The 16,318-nt window shown below is 44.8% G+C and overlaps 1 protein-coding gene across 8 annotated transcripts in view; it reads left to right on the top strand.

Moving 5' to 3' along the window:
- Positions 1-16,318, top strand: part of FN1 (fibronectin 1) — a 69,667-nt gene that overhangs the window by 14,137 nt on the left and 39,212 nt on the right. For all 8 annotated transcript variants that reach the window (XM_065561094.1, XM_065561090.1, XM_065561093.1 and 5 more), the window contains exons 9-17: positions 577-753; positions 2,391-2,543; positions 4,664-4,792; positions 6,369-6,512; positions 12,306-12,427; positions 14,078-14,255; positions 14,624-14,800; positions 15,669-15,797; positions 15,924-16,013. In XM_065561094.1, the coding sequence (XP_065417166.1) occupies positions 577-753; positions 2,391-2,543; positions 4,664-4,792; positions 6,369-6,512; positions 12,306-12,427; positions 14,078-14,255; positions 14,624-14,800; positions 15,669-15,797; positions 15,924-16,013 (1,299 nt within the window). The remainder of the gene's footprint in view (positions 1-576; positions 754-2,390; positions 2,544-4,663; positions 4,793-6,368; positions 6,513-12,305; positions 12,428-14,077; positions 14,256-14,623; positions 14,801-15,668; positions 15,798-15,923; positions 16,014-16,318) is intronic.

Here is a 16,318-nt window from a genome sequence, read left to right as displayed (position 1 = left end):
CTAGAAGTGGGCTGTAGCCCACGAAAGCTTATGCTCAAATAAATTTGTTAGTCTCTAAGGTGCCATAAGTACTCCTGTTCTCATATAACGGAGAGAATATTTGACTCACTGGACCAGCTCCCTCTTCCTATTCCTGTTTGTTCTTGATGACTCTGTTGGTGCAAAGAAACTCTAAAGCAGACCTCAGATGATGCCTCTCTGCCAGGGGAATCTGTGCGCATTGTGAAGCTGCTGTTACGATTCCAATGCCGATGCTTCCCTGGCACAGCAGGCCTATGTCGGATTTCCCTACTCCTCTATGATTCCCGTGGCCAGGCCCACTCTTTCCACATCTGTGCATGGGGGATGGTGGGTGCTTTTGGGTTTTGCAAATTCCTTGAATGTGGACCAACTTTTCACAAAGTTTACATTTACATGATTAAATTAGTCTCCGTCAGAAAAGAGGGTTAAGGGTACTCTGGTAAGGGGGCACATGCAAACTGAGGGTTCGTGCTGTGTTCTGAAACAACTCCTGGATCCTCTGAGGAAAATGCCGGCTCAGATACATCTTTCTTTTACTCCTCCTGCTTTCTGTAGTTCTGGTCCAAACCCGGGGTGGCAACTCCAATGGTGCCTTGTGCCACTTCCCCTTCCTGTATAACAACCGCAATTACACTGATTGTACTTCTGAGGGACGGAAAGACAACATGAAGTGGTGCGGAACCACCCAGAACTACGATGCTGAACAGAAGTTTGGCTTCTGCCCTATGGCTGGTAAGTTGTGGATGGTGGTGCTGGGTGGGAAGATCTCTGGCTGGTCTCTGTTCAAGACCAGTCATTGAGGTTTCTATTTAAGACCACTGGTTCTCAGACTGTGGCCCATGAAATGCAATTGGGATGTGGAGCCCTCAGTGTCCACTGAGCTGCGTCCATCACTGTGGTGAACTTTCAGTCATTAGTGGCTTCCAGGTAGCTGTAGTCCAATTCAAGTTTCTTCTAGGGCTTTTAAAGGGGTTTTTTGACCAGTGACTTTGGTATTACAAATAGAAAGAAATTTACTCTGCCCATTTGCTGCAGATAATTCTGGGCCAGATCCTCAGCCGGTGTAAATTGGCATAGCTTCATTGACGTCAGTGGCACTACAGAGGTTTACACTAGCAGAGGATCTGGCCTTATATCTGCAGAAGCCTTCTTCCTCGCTACTCATCCTTTCCTCTTGCCATATCTTGCCGTTACGGATGACCCTGTGCTTCTAACATCAGTCTGTTACCGTGGCAATTATGCAGGTCTCAGTTTATGCCAGTCTCAGTGATGTCAAAAGGAGTTGTGTGTGTTTAGATCTAAGGCAACAGAGAGCACTAGCACTTCCTGCAAGATCAGAACACAAGGCAGCTATGAGAACCCATTTTAAACAGCAAACCTTTTATAACTCAGCAGCTCCCATGCTACATTTGCTCGTGTACATACAATTCTGTATGGAGCAAAGAGAACTTTACACTTATAGCAGTGCCTTTTATGTGAGGATCTCAATATCTTAACAAACATTAACTGAACCCCACCGCATCCTGTGACGTAGGTGACAGATACAAGGATCATTCCACCCGCCACTGAAATGCAGCCACCTCTGGGATGGAACCCAGCACATGTTAAACAGAGCATAGGAATGAGATGTGACACTTTAAGACATGAAGTGGCAAAAAAGAATACCACATCTAATTGAAAATGTGAAGGCAATTTTATGTCGGCAATTTTATGTCCAACCTGTGTTGGAATTCGGCCAGGACATAAAATCCTTTAGAAAAGGTAATTTAGGTGAAAGTATAGGGTCTAGGTCCTCGGCTGATGTATGTTGCCATACCTCCAAAGACTTCAACACAGCTACAGCAGCTGAGGGTCTGGCCCATGATTTTCCTTTGGATGGTGATGAACGTATATTTTGGTAGGAGGCTTGTAACAAAAGACATCTTCCTACACTCCTGTCTACCAAAAAGTAAAGTGACAATTAGGTGATAGTTTCCTCTTTCTTGTGGTCCTTTAAAGGCAGCATGGCTGGGTCTTCACTCCCTTTGTGTCTTGCATAGATATTTACATCTGTGTAAAGTGAGTGGCCAGCAGTGGTGGGTTTTACACCCACTTTGCACAGCCATCCATAACTACACAGTCTCTGTAGTTAGAGCCGAACAGGTTTGGAGGTAGGAAGACCTGATTTAGAGTGAATAAACTAATGTCAGGGACTTACATTTAGAGAACATCAGCACCTAGTGAAAGTGGGATTTGGAAACCTAGTGAGGTCATAAACCCCCCACATTAGAGTATGGAGCCCGTAGCACTGTGGGAATGTGTATAGCAGATTATATGAATGTTTGTGCTCATTGTAACTCTAAATAAAACCCCTCACACTTCTTGAACAGCCCATGAGGAAATCTGCACAACCAATGAAGGTGTCATGTACCGTGTTGGAGACCAGTGGGACAAACAGCACGACATGGGCCATATGATGAGATGCACTTGCGCCGGAAATGGCCGAGGCGAATGGACCTGCATTGCATACTCCCAGCTTAGAGGTATGTGTCTTAATTTATGCACCAAAGGCGTGATCCAACTCTCGTTGAAGTCAAAGGGATTCTTTCCACTGACTTCATTGGGAATTAGAGCAGCCCCCAAAAACGATTCTACTTCAACAGGTCTCCCTTGTGGAGGCAGGAGGGATATTTGTACAAAGATCCAGATATTGTTTACATTCAGGAATAGTGCCAATTCAGCACTCACTAAACCTCTATTTGCTTGATCAACGCACATCCCTGCGTTCTCTTGCTTATATTTAAGGGTCCGCACCATTACAGCTACTCTGGTTGCTGAATTGAGGCTATTCCCCTGTGTAAAGACCCAGGCTAGTCTGAAGCTTGAAGGCGGGGTTAAAGGGCAGTGCAGTCTTATTTTGCTATTTTGCAGTGAGGTTTTTAATTCCTCTGTGTAGGCTGAATTACCTTTGCAGGCTAATCTGTATGAAAAGTTGGCAGGACAGTACTGAGATTTCTTTTAAGCAGCCCAAGTGGGGAAGTGCGTAGACCGCACCAAAAAAGAGGACTTCAAAGGGGCAAGCGTAGACATTTGATCATCCTAAAGCTACTTACAGTGTTGGATTCATGTCTGGAAAAAGCAGAGGGTGCTGTCAGAGAGCCAAGAAAGGACGCTAACACCACTGCTGAAATGGGATATAATTTATACGGAAAGGCTCTCTCAAGGGCTTTGAAGTTTTCCATGCGTCTTGTGCGGAACGGTGAGAGATGCACAGCTGAAGGACCTGCTGTTCAGTAAAGCTCCCTTCTAACTCTGCCTAACTGGCCAGCGCTCAGCATTGTGATCTCTGAAGGATGGGTCTTGAGGGGAAATGGGGGGAGAGTGAAAGGAAACTGTCAGGTTAAAGCAACTTCTGCTGAAAAGAGCGAAGTAACCTAGTCAGGGAAATAATTTTTTTTTTTTTAAAGGGTGTGGGTTCTCTCAACCCCCCTGATAGATCACAGCTGTCGGGAAACCTCTGTGGGCCTTCTTGTAATATCTCAGCATTTACAAAGCACCAGGGGATTTAGTCTCACAACACACTCGTGAGGCAGGGAAGTACTAGCCTCATTTTACAGATGGGTAACAGGGGCAGCACAGATTAAATGACTTGCCCAAGGGCAGGAAGGCTGTGGCGGACCCAGAATCGAACACCGGTCTTTAGAGGCTGATTCCATGCCCTGTCTACTAGCAGTGCAGCTAAATCCTGCCACAAATAACAGGCCATATTTATGATGGTTGATTGCTTCACAAAGCAACTCGCTTCTACAGGGGTTTTCAGGTTTGCTTGTTTTCTTAAACTAGCTGTTATTGACCAGATTGCTTTAAGGATAAAGGGTTAGGGCCAAGTACTCAAATGATTTAGTTGGGGATTGGCGCTGCTTTGAGCAGGGGGTTGGACTAGATGACCTCCTGAGGTCCCTTCCAACCCTGACATTCTATGAAATGGTATAAATTGCCATCGCTCTGTTGATTGGGGGATCTGGCCCTGCATCATGCATCAGTGGGTACGAGGAATAACTTGAGCATATAATGCATCAGTTCTTCTCTTGGGGTTACAACAAAGTGTCGTCAATTACCAAGCAAAATAAAGTGCGGAGAACATTTGGGGATGTATTGTGATACCTTTGCTCACACCGAGTAGTATTTTATTCCACTGAAATCAGTGAGGAGTAAAGTGCTACTCAGCACGGGTAAGAATGTCACAATCTAGCCCTTTATACGCAAACCCAGTGATTTTTTTAATATGTCATTTTAGTTGCTGTTTCATGTGCTATAATCCACATGCCATGGGAACCCGATTTAAATAAGGCTAAATACTTTGGGCCTGGATCCTGCAAACCTCCTTCCTACAAGCGTCCCTTAATCACACAAGTAGTCCCATTAACATCAATGCTGACAAGTGGACACAGGGGATCATAGTTTATAATCCTATCCTGGGAAGATCACACTTATCTCTGACAGATACTTGCAATCCTGTCTCTCTTTTCTATAGCTTTTCATGGCAATAAGTCTCATTGCACTAATGGGGAAGGGGTAGAATATGTTCAGCGGAAGAAGTATTCTGTAACTTTTTTTATTTAAAGCAATCATTGAGGGAAGTATCATGTTCTCTCTCAATCAGACCAGTGTATCGTTGATGACATCACCTATGATGTTAACCAGACATTCCACAAGCGTCATGAAGAAGGACACATGCTGAACTGCACATGCTTTGGCCAGGGTCGTGGGAGATGGAAATGTGATCCTGTCGGTAGGTTAATTCCCAGCTGCTCCCACTTGTAGCTATGCAATAACAAGGAAATGTGTGATAGGGCGGATGGGTGAATTTGGGCCACATCTTTGGACAGAATCTGCCCTCGATCACACTAGGAGAAAACTGGAGTGACTGTGACTTCAGAGGAGTTGCAGCGCAGTGAGTAAGAGCAGAATTTGACTTAACTCAGCCGATCTGACGTGTAGTGGGAGAAGCTGATAATATCTGCAATAACCCTAGGTAGTGGCAACTTTACTCCTTACTGATTCCTCCCTTGGAGTATTCCTACGCTATAACACACTCTAGCTTCAGTAGCTGCCAATGTTACGGGGTAACTGGTCATTTTAGCTACTCATTGGACGGAATTCTGACAAATAAGGCGTTCAGCGGGAACCTCAGATTTCATGCAATCAGCTGTTGTGTGGAGCAAGCCAGTAATGCTAAACTCTACCTTGTAAATTGTTCTTTTTCCTCTGCTTTGCGGAAATCTTCTGGTCTCTTGACTGAACTGAAAAGCATGGAAGATTGCACCAGCAAATATTACCTTACCATGGACTAAACTTATTTTATTTGGCTCCTTATTATACTGGGCAGCCAAACAAGAAGAGAGCAGGCCAATGCTAAGAGTGCACGTGTTAATAGCATGCCAGAGTTTAGTTAAAACCATCGTAGTTCTGTACTTTTCTGACCAAAAAAACGAACTCTGATCTGATGATAAGACTTAGTTGTTTGATCTGCGATTACCAACCCCAAGAGAACTTTAATATGTTTTCTTTGGCAACAGTTCAGAAAGGACTAGTGGTTAAATTCTGCTTTATTTATTGTATGTCTGCCCGGATTTACTAGAGATCAGATCATAAAGTTCTTGAAAATTGCTCCTTTGAAAGAAGGAAAGAAATTTGTTTTAAAATGAGTTGGAAAATATCATTAAAGGTGCTGTCTGTTGAATTTTGTCATTGATTTCTCCAAACCTAGTCCCTATTCTTTCAAATTCTTAATGCTCATTGCAGTCCATCAATAAGACTTCTACTGAGCCGGTTTCAGATGTGAGTTACACTCACCTATGTCTGGAATCAGTGTGTTGAAGCGAATGGTGTTACTCTAGAGTTTACACCTGAGTTTTGCCATTGACTTCATGGGAACAAGACTGAGCTTTAAATGAGAAAAGAACAGGCCCAGTGGCTGAAGCAGAACCAGGCTCCAAAATAATATCTGTTGGCCAGCTCCTTGTGGAAGAGAAACTCCCATTGACTTTAGGGGGAGGAAGGACTGCATGATCAGAGCCTGTCCTTGGAGTGTTGTCATGGTCCAAAACATACCACAGCTGAATTAACACCCAAACATCTGACTTGCCATTGCAGTAGTAAATCTAGGGTCTGGATGAGTTTCTATGTACTCTAGTTTTGAAGTAAGACTTCTATTGCCCCTTTGAGTAATGCTTGCAGTAACACTGTTTGCAGCGTGTTTTCCCTCTTCATCATTCTCCTGTGTGTTGACCCAACGTTTTGGTTTTGGTTTTTTGTTCATTTAAGTCAACATTTGACACTTACCTGTACCTGTTTCATGCCTTCAGACCAGTGCCAGGATTCGGAATCCCGGACCTTTTATCAAATTGGGGATTCGTGGGAGAAGTATGTTCATGGTGTTAGATACCAGTGCTATTGCTACGGCCGGGGTATTGGAGAGTGGCATTGTCAACCTCTGCAGACCTATCCAGGTAAGAATCCTAACGATTAAACACCTTCTCCTGACTAGCTCTGGTTTAGTGTGATAGGATGGGGTTGGCTGCATGAGCGGAGCACAGGGTAAACACCCAGCCTGCTTCCTCTGCCGATCTTAGCAATCTGCATGTCCTTTTGTATCCTTGTCAACGTCAAATAAGGTTAGGTGGTTTTCCCTACATACAACGAGCAAGTAAGGGTTTGAATTCTCTAGGTTCCTTTGCCTGTGGATGGTTTGCAATTGTTCAGCTCCCAATATGGTAGGAAATTCCTGTTGGTTTTCTTTTAGAGCAGAACCGTTTCCACCTGAAGGCGGACACAAGAAAGTGTCAAGCTTACAAATGGAGGGCCAGAGACTGATCACAATGAAAATCTGGAGTCATTCATTTGGCTTCACTGGGGTTACACTAGATTCACACTAGAATCTGACCCATTGTAGTTTTATTTCCACTTTGGTGTTTCACTGACATTATAGCTCTGCAATCTATCTACTATCTATATATTGCTTGAGGCTATTATACCATGTATGGCCAGACCTTTCGTACTCAACCCACCTGCTGAAGCAAAATGCACCATGGCAGGTGCCCCGAACAAAACTTTTGAACTTTCCTTTGCCCAATCAATTCTAGGAAATATTCAGAGGCAGGTCAATGTCTCTGTTTGCTGGTTTGTTCTTTTGTATTTCCTTGAACATAACGTGATAAGAGCAGCCGTTGCACCAACTTTTCTGTTTAAAGGTTGCTTCTCCCACTGGGCCTTAATTTAAATAATATTAAAACTTTACAGTCAAACACTCTGACTAAGGGATTTATAGAAAACCAGTTCCACTCTCTATGTATTGTTTGGTTCACTGGCCCAGATCTTGCTTCCACATTGGCATAAATATTGAGTAGCTCCATTAAAATTGACAGAGTAATTTTAGTGCATAACTTCTTCTACATCAACAAGATGCTTCCCATTCTGCTTATTGGCAGAAAAATTGCTAATAAAGCAAGACTCAGAAAAAGGTAAGCACTCAGTTAACAACCATTGGACCACTTTGATATTTTATGGACCTGTGTAGTTACTGTCTGATCACGCAAATTTCTCTGAGGCAAAACAGCATGCTCTAATAACAAAAGTATGTTGCAGTGAAGATGTAACTGTGCATAGTGGTGTTTTTAGTTTATATAAATGGAATCCTTGTGAAAACACAGATAAAGCAAAACAATAGACTTTACATACATACATTGTCTTGAGGCGAATAAAATGATCTGTGAGTAGTTGGCAAGTTAGTACTCATAAGTAGAGCTGGCCAGGATTTTTTTTTTTTTTTCATGAAATGTTTTTCCATCAGAAAATACCAATTCATCCAAACTGAAGTTTTTCTAGAGAACTGTTAGCTTGTGACAAATTTTTCACTTCAAAAATTTGGGGGGCGGGAAATAAACCACTTAAAATTGTTGGCATTTGACATTTTTGGAATGAAAAATTCCAGGTTTCTAGTTTGAAATCAGGTTTTGGTTTGAAATGTAAGCTAATTATAGTAAACAAAAACACCCAAGACATTTTTAAAATTATGTATTGAAATGATCAAAACACCATGTTTTGACTGACAAAAACGGAAATATTTTGTAGCTCGTGAACATATCTGAGATTTTTGAATTTTCATCCCAACTGGGGATGTGGGGAAGAGGTCATCACCTGCCTTTCAGCCCATTTATTCCAGCCCCCTGGTGAATCAGTGGTCCTGCACAGGCTGCTCGTTCTCCACCCAGTTACATGAAAGGGGCGTGACAACCCAGCAGCAGCTTTGGCCCCACTTCTCCAGGCTCTGGCCAAAGTGGGTTCTTTAGATCCACTTGCATCTTGTATGGCCCCCATCAGGGCCGGCTCTAGGAGTTTTGGCCGCCCCCCCCCCCCCCCCCCCCCCGTTTTTTCTTACACACACACACCCCCGGCCCCGCCTCAACCCCGCCCCTTCCCCAAATACCCAGCCCTGCCTCCTCTCCCTAGGCTCTCAAGCCTAGGAGGGAGGAGGAGAAGCGGCGTGTGCGCCACGGCCACTCGGAGTCCCCCCCCTCCCTCCCAGGCTGTCAAGCCCGAGGTCAGACAGGTTTGAGAGCCTGGGAGGGAGGCCGAGCAGCGTTGCGCGAATCAGCCAGCGCGCGAGCGGCAGCAGCAGAGGTGAGCTAGGGCGGCCGGGGCACATTTTTAGGGGCGGCATTCTGGCGCCGGCCATGCCGCCCCTAAAAATGTGCCGCCCCAAGCTCCAGCTTGTTTTGCTGGTGCCTAGAGCCGGCCCTGGCCCCCATTACCATAGAACCTGAGCACCTCACAATCTTTAATGATTTATCCTCATGGCAACCCTGTGAGGTAGGAAAGGATGTGAGGCTCATCCTCAAGAGACTAAGAGTGCGTCTACAATACAACCCCCTCTCCCCCACAGCAGTGAGTCTCAGAGCTCCGGTCAGGGGACTTAGCGCAAGCCCATCTAGATGTTTGCCTCTGGGCTCTGAGAAACACACCCGGTTTCAGAACCCCGGCTCCACCCCAAACTTGAATGTCTACGCGGCTATTTTCAGCCCCGTAGCGGGAGACCCCTCTGCCTGAGTCAGTTGACCCAGGCTCTGAGACTCAGCACTGCGTGGTGGTGGTGGTGGTTTTTTTTGCGGAGTAGACATACCTGAAGTGATTTGCCCAAGGTCAGACAGGAAATCTGTGGCACAGCAGGGGACTGAACCAATGTCTCCCAAATCCCAAACTAGTGCCCTAATCTGTGTGTCCTTGGCCAAATTACATAGTCTCTTTGGGTCAGATCAACAAAGGTATTTAAGTTCCTAACATCTGTTGATTTCAGTGGAAGATAGGAATCTAAATACCTTTGTGGGTCGGGGCCTTTGTACCTCAGGTCCTACCCATCCTTCCCCTCTCTCTCTAGACACATAATCAGACTCACAAATGAACTCTATCTGAGAGAAAAAACAGGAATTGGAGGGTAGAACTAAGGACTGCCAATGAAGGGAAGAATGGGACACAGCCCTCTGGATTTCTTTGCTGAGTTTCTTACTGAGCCTTATTGACTCCTCAGACTTCTAAAACAAACATCTCGCTGAGTTATGTGAAATATGCACTCCGTTAGACTGGAAACCAAGGCTTCGGGTTTTCTTTAGACATGAGAGTGCCTGGAAATGTGCACATAAATCAAATATAAAGTTCCTGAATGTAGATTTGGGGTTAGACAGGCTTTGAAATATTCTCTGTGTGGGTATGGATTTGTTTGGCTGGAAGTCTTTTTAAGTATATGCAGGTATGTATGTTACACTGTTATCCAAACAAACTATAAAAGGAAATCTTTTTTAAAAAAAGGGGTGGGGCAAGGGGGATTTAATGGCTAAAATAACAGATCATCCCGCAGAGTCAGATGGCTCAATGCTGGATTCCCTGGGAACTTACACTCACTAGTGTAATACCAGATGAGAGTTTCCGCATTTATTTGAAAGCTTTTCACAGCATAGTTCAGGGGAAGGGATGAGGAGTCGGAGAAGGGAGCATAAACAAGACCAAAAGGTGCTGTGAATTATGAGCTTGATCCAATACCCAGTGGAATTGTGGGTGCCTTTCTGTTGGTCTCCAGTGGGCATTGGAGCAAGCCATTAGCATCTTTGGTCCTGATTCAACTAAGTACTTAAGCACTTGCTTAAAGTCAGTGGGACATACACATGTGCTTCAGTGCTTTGCTGCATAGGGATGCACTTAAAATACATGCTTAAGTGCTTTTCTGAATCTGGTCTCTGAGTTTACAAAAGTGCTCTGTTGCAACTAAACCTCCAGGCTCTTGGTTGGCTTGTGGGCATGTGTGTGCAAGTCGTGCTTTTCCTCCACTCAGGTGCTTAAGGCAGTAAAATGCATAGTCTTTTAACTGATGATCTTCAATCATTAGCAGAAAAACTGCCTCTTCCTACAAGATGGAAGAATGTATCATTTGACTAAATGTAATGGAGATTGTTAGAGATCCCCCTCCTTTTTTTTTTTTTTTTTTTTTTTTTTTTTTGAAGCCTAAGGCTGGGGTCTTTATCCACACAATAGTATGATGTTATGGGCCTAGTCCCACTGAGAGATGGAGGGCACGGGTGAAAGTAACTTACAGGACTTAACGGTACTGCTGGAGTCCTGAGGGGGGCGTGGCCTCAACCGGAAGAGGCGGGGCCTCTCAAGATTGAAAGGCCCTGCGGCACCGGCTGTGGCTGGGAGCCCCAGGGCCTTTAAATCAACCTGGGGCTCCCAGCTGCAGAGGAGGCTGGGAGCCCCCGGGGCTCAGGGGCAAATTAAAGGGCCCGGGGCTCTGGCCGCCACGGAGCTCCGGGCCCTTTAAATCCCCACCGCAGCTCCGGCAGCCGGCGGGAGCTCCGGGCCCTTTAAATCCCGGCCCCAGCCCGGCTGCTGGAGCTGCGGGGGGGATTCAAAGGGCTCTGGGCTCCCTGCTGCGGCGGGGAGCTCTGAGCCCTTTAACTCCCGGCCCCAGCCCGGCTGCCGGAGCTGCAGGGAGGATTTAAAGGGCTTTGGGCTCCCAGCGGGGAGCCCAGAGCCCTTTAAATCCCCTCCGCGGAAGCCAGTGCGGTCCGGCATGGCGTACTGGCTCTTGCCGGTATGCCGTACCAGACCGGACCGGTTTACTTTCACCTCTGGATGGAGGTGCTATTTCCTGAATAAGAGGTTCACAACCTATCCGTAAAAACAACAAGGAGTCTGGTGGCACCTTAAAGACTAACAGATTTATTTGGGCATAATCTTTCGTGAGTAAAAACCTCACTTCTTCGGATGTATAGAGTCTCTATGCATCCGAAGAAGTGAGGTTTTTACTCACGAAAGATTATGCCCAAATAAATCTGTTAGTCTTTAAGGTGCCACCAGACTCCTTGTTGTTTTTGTAGATACAGACTAACACGGCTACCCCCTGATACTTAACCTATCCGTAAACATCTCCACAAAAATGTAGCTCTTTTATATGGAAATTTATTTTGCCCCTAGTTCTGTTTTTGTTCCAGTACATGTAAGAGACTTCTTAACCTTTTGCTGGCGTTGGCCATATTGTTGACCTTCTCTCCAGCTGGTCAGCATCTAAGATTCTCCAGCATTCTGAAGCACCCTGATTTTACAGTGTTGCCTTGTGCCGCTCTCAGGACATTGATCCTGCCTTGGGACAGACTCTGATTAGCTGTGGAGATCAATTTTAATTCTGGGCGAGCATTCCATGGACCCAGTCTAGCAAGGTGCCGGACATACCCAACTCCCGTTGGCTTAGGCTTAGGCATTGAGAATCCTCAGCACCTTGCCAGAGGTTCTTAGCATGGAGCAGGATGAGGCTTTAAGCTAGCAGAGTTCTTTTGCTTTTAAAAATTAACCCAAATTGCAGTGAATAGTAACTGATAAAACTTCATTTATAATAAGCACATGTTGAAAAAGTTCTCTTATTCCCCGTGCTCTGCCAAACGATCTGACTCTGTTTTGCAAGTCTCTTTCCATACCACTTATGACACAAGTCTTCCATCACAGACACAATTCTTCCATCATAAGTTTATCCAGACAGCAAATGCTGATGCCTAGAGCAAGAGAGATCGGTGTACCAGAGCATTTGCTATAACAAGTGGTGGAGCCTGGGGGATAGAGTGAAAAACTATTTCTTTCAAACCTTCATAATAATATTGGACAAGCAAATGCATTTTGATTAATAAATTTTGGATGCACTGAATAGCAAACTAGAGGGGAAAACTCCTTAATTAAATTAAAATGGGGAACTTCCCTTTCAGGTGCCACTGGTCCTGTGCAAGTGATTATCACTGAGAGTGCAAGTCATCCCAACTCCCATCCTATCCAGTGGAATGCACCCGAATCCTCTCACATTTCCAAGTATATTCTCCGATGGAAACCGGTAAGTGCGTCCTTCAATTATAATATAAATCATCCGTGTTTGTAGCTCCTGACATCCATGCAAGCTCTCAAAAGCCAAAAATCAAAACATTTTTGGTTTGGGGCTTTGAATTTTTTTCCCAATGAAAACCTGAAAAATGCAAACGAAAACAGAAATTTCCTGATAAAAATTCACGTTTTGTTAAAATTAAAAAAAAAAAGGGCATTTTTTGAGGGGGGGGAGGGGAAAGATGACGTTTTCATTCAGGTCTAGTTGCTAATTCAGTGATCTTGCCCTACTGTAGAGGACACTTGCACTGAGGATTAAAAGTGACAAATATTATCTAAGCATGCACAGTGATCATGGATATTTGTGAATGAGCAGAACTGATCCATGTGCTTATGAATTTATGATTTCAATGGGAGTTAGGGGCCTAAATATCTTTGAGGATCTGGACCTGCAGAGTTAGCAAATATGCTAGGAAATTAGGCAGGTGGAGATTATGTGTGGGATGAATAGTATAAATCCTTATGAAAGTTTCCTTATTTGGAGGGAACGTTGGCTTTGTACCATGGACATATTACTGGAACAACTGGGATAGATTGTATCACCTTAACGAGGAGGTAAAAATGAGCAGGATACAAAGATGTAAACAGCCGGCAGAAGATTAGATAAACATAAGTCATTGCTTTTCTTCTGTAAAGTCGGAGCCAAAACTGCTTAGCCGCAGCTTGCTGGCTTATTCATATTTAAGAATGATTCATTTTAACCAATGCAAATGAGTTGTCTGACAGTGCCCCAGACAACACTCATTACAGATGTCTACTCATCCATTAAACATGTCGGTGCTTGCCCACCGCTTGGCATTACGAGAACAATCAGGGCCTGGTCCAAAGCCCCTTGAAGTCAGTCGGAATCTTTCCACTGATTTCAATGGACTTTGGATCAGGTCCTTAATGAAATGGTCTTTAAACACCAGGGGGCCTGACCTTAGAAAGGTGGGGATTTAGTTTAGCATTTCCCGTAGCAATCAAGTGTGGGTCAGAGGGGAAGAATCTTGCTGAGGATTGTTTTCAGAGGGTATTTTTTAAATTTAATTAATGGAGATATCCTATCTCCTAGAACTGGAAGGGACCTTGAAAGGTCATCGAGTCCAGCCCCCTGCCTTCACTAGCAGGACCAAGTACTGATTTTGCCCCAGATCCTTAAGTGCCCTCTCAAGGATTGAACTTATAACCCTGGGTTTAGCAGGCCAATGCTCAAACCACTGAGCTAGTAGCTCAAGTGTGTTACTGGATGATCTCCAAATATTGTATCTGCTGTAGAATTGCTGGCTGACTTTTCTAGCTTGTTGAATGATCGCTGGGTATATATTGCTGCTTAAACCTTTTCAAAGGAGAACCATTAAAACCTCAGGGCACATCCCTAATTTTAACAGGATTGTTACCCAGTATCCCATTATAAATTAACCACAGCGAAATGCCTCTGGAGGGCCGCCCTGCCCGCCCCTCCTCCTTCCAAGGGCTTTTGTTCATCCTGATATGAGTCCTGCCACAGATATAGGCGTCCAGATGCCACAGTGATGGGCTACCATATAAAAGCGTAATTCGAGATTTCTGCTCTTGGGCTTGGGGGTCTCTTTCATGGTATTGGATGTCTTTGTTCTTTTAGAAAAACCAGAGAGTGCCGTGGAAAGAAGCCACCATCCCAGGTCACTTGAACTCCCACACGATCTCTGGCCTGAAACCTGGGGTGTTGTATGAAGGGCAGCTCATCAGCGTGCAGCAGTATGGACATAGAGAGGTCACCCGCTTTGATTTTACCACCACTAGTACTACACCTATTTCTAGTAAGTAACAGTATGAAACCATATTTTCATACAGCTGCCTTCCTACACTTTACTTCCTTGTAGGTCGTTCCCTAAGTTATTTGTTTCCTGTTAAAAATTCAGCTGCATCCTCTGTGGATATTATAATAGACGGTGGGTATTTTTGGTTGTTTTTTTTGCTTATTTGCCACACTGCATACTTACCCTTTTAGAAAGGTAATAGGTACGCCTAGATCCTAGCTGGCGTAAATCGGCAGAGCTCCACTAAAGACAATGGAGCCATGTCAGTTAACCCCAGCTGAGGATCTGTCCCTTCATTTCTTTTGGGTTGGAATTTGTTAATTAAAATAAAACCTTCTGACCTCTCCCCATCTTTTTTTCCTCTGCAGGTAACACCCTTTCAGGAGAGACAACTCCCCTTTCTCCTGTGGTTGCTACCTCTGAATCGGTCACAGAAATTACAGCAAGTAGTTTTGTAGTCTCCTGGGTTTCCGCCTCTGACACTGTCTCAGGATTCCGCGTTGAGTACGAACTTAGCGAGGAGGGGGATGAGCCGCAGTATCTTGGTAAGCCAGATGTTTGAACCTGTTCGGCCGGGGTAGATTTGTGTAGCTCCGTGGCGGGGAGTTGGTTCTCCTACTCTTATATCTGGGTGAATTCTTAGAACCGTCCTTTTTTTCAAGAGCTGACTAACTCTTGTTTCATATTTTTTTTCCATTGAGATCTCCACATTCTATTATATCAGCATATTAGACTGGCTGGGAAGGATGGTCTGGTGGTTAAAGTCCTGGGCTGGGATTCAGGAGATCTGGGTTTCATCCCTCTCTCTGCTGGGTGTGACTGTGGGCAGGTCAACTTTAGTCTCTCCGTTTCTCAGTTCTCTCTCTGTAAAATGGGAATGGTAATATTTCACAGGGGGCATTATGAGGATAGTGCTTAAACACTCCCAGGAGTTATGCTCCGGAAAAGAATATGAGGGAAAGAATGACATTCTTTGATTGATTTCCATTCAGCTGCTGCCCCCTCTGAATGTTTTACATGAATTATGCATGGACCACCCAGATAATTTTTCAAAACCTCCCTGACAGAACTAGAAAATCAGGGTGTGAGTTGGTGTGAAATCAGTGCTGGACTCATAGCAGTGGCCGAAGTCAGGCAGAGTGCAGTTGGTTGCTATGCAAACCTGCCACGGCACCTTACGGCTGACCTGCTCTTCCCTGGCTAGTCTGTGCCCTGACCCTCTTCTAAGTAGCTTGCCAGTTGTAGGGAACTGTCCTAGGCTCTGTGGGGCTTGTGATGGGCAGGCTCAGACCAAACAAATGTTCTCACAAGAAAATTGTGACTCAACAGAACCAACCCAGAGTTTTTGGTTGGTTTGTTTGGTGAGAAAAAAACAACCGTTGCTAAGTCTTTTCTATTTTCTTTTTTGCAAAGATCTCCCGAGCACAGCCACCTCCGTTAACATCCCAGACTTGCTACCTGGACGTAAGTACATCGTCAACGTCTATCAGATCTCAGAAGAAGGAGAACAGAATCTGATCCTGTCTACTTCCCAGACAACAGGTACATGTTGGGATGTGGTGCTTGGCTTTGGAAATCTCTATTCTGTGGATTGTTCTCAGACGTTCGGACATGTCTTGGCCTCACTTGCTTTTCTCATCTGTTATTCCCTTCATCTCTTTTAAACAGCACCTGATGCACCTCCCAAACATAACGTGGATAAAGTTGATGACACTTCAATTGTCGTTAGCTGGAGCAGACCACAAGCTCCCATCACAGGTCTGCCTCATTTACATGTAACTATTTTAAACTGTTGAGGGAATGTTTGCAAAACCTGACATTCAGAAGAGAGGAACATACAAAGCATAACAGAGCAGATGAGCAATTCTGTCCACCCTGGGACACCACATGGAAAGTGTCTTTCAGACAAATGGGGAGTATAAGATGCACCTTGCAGGCTGCAAGGTGCCTGTTTGATTGCTGATGGGTTTTACAGTGGGCTGGGTGCAAACTGATTCTGCGGGTTCACTTGCAGATCCAGGTTTGACTAACCACAACCCCACTATCCTCTGCATCCATGGCCT

The sequence above is a fragment of the Chrysemys picta genome, chromosome 11, assembly GCF_011386835.1.
Source record: "Chrysemys picta bellii isolate R12L10 chromosome 11, ASM1138683v2, whole genome shotgun sequence".
NCBI lineage: Eukaryota > Metazoa > Chordata > Testudines > Emydidae > Chrysemys > Chrysemys picta.
Note: the sequence above shows the minus strand (reverse complement) of the source record. Positions and strands in the feature narration are given on the sequence as shown.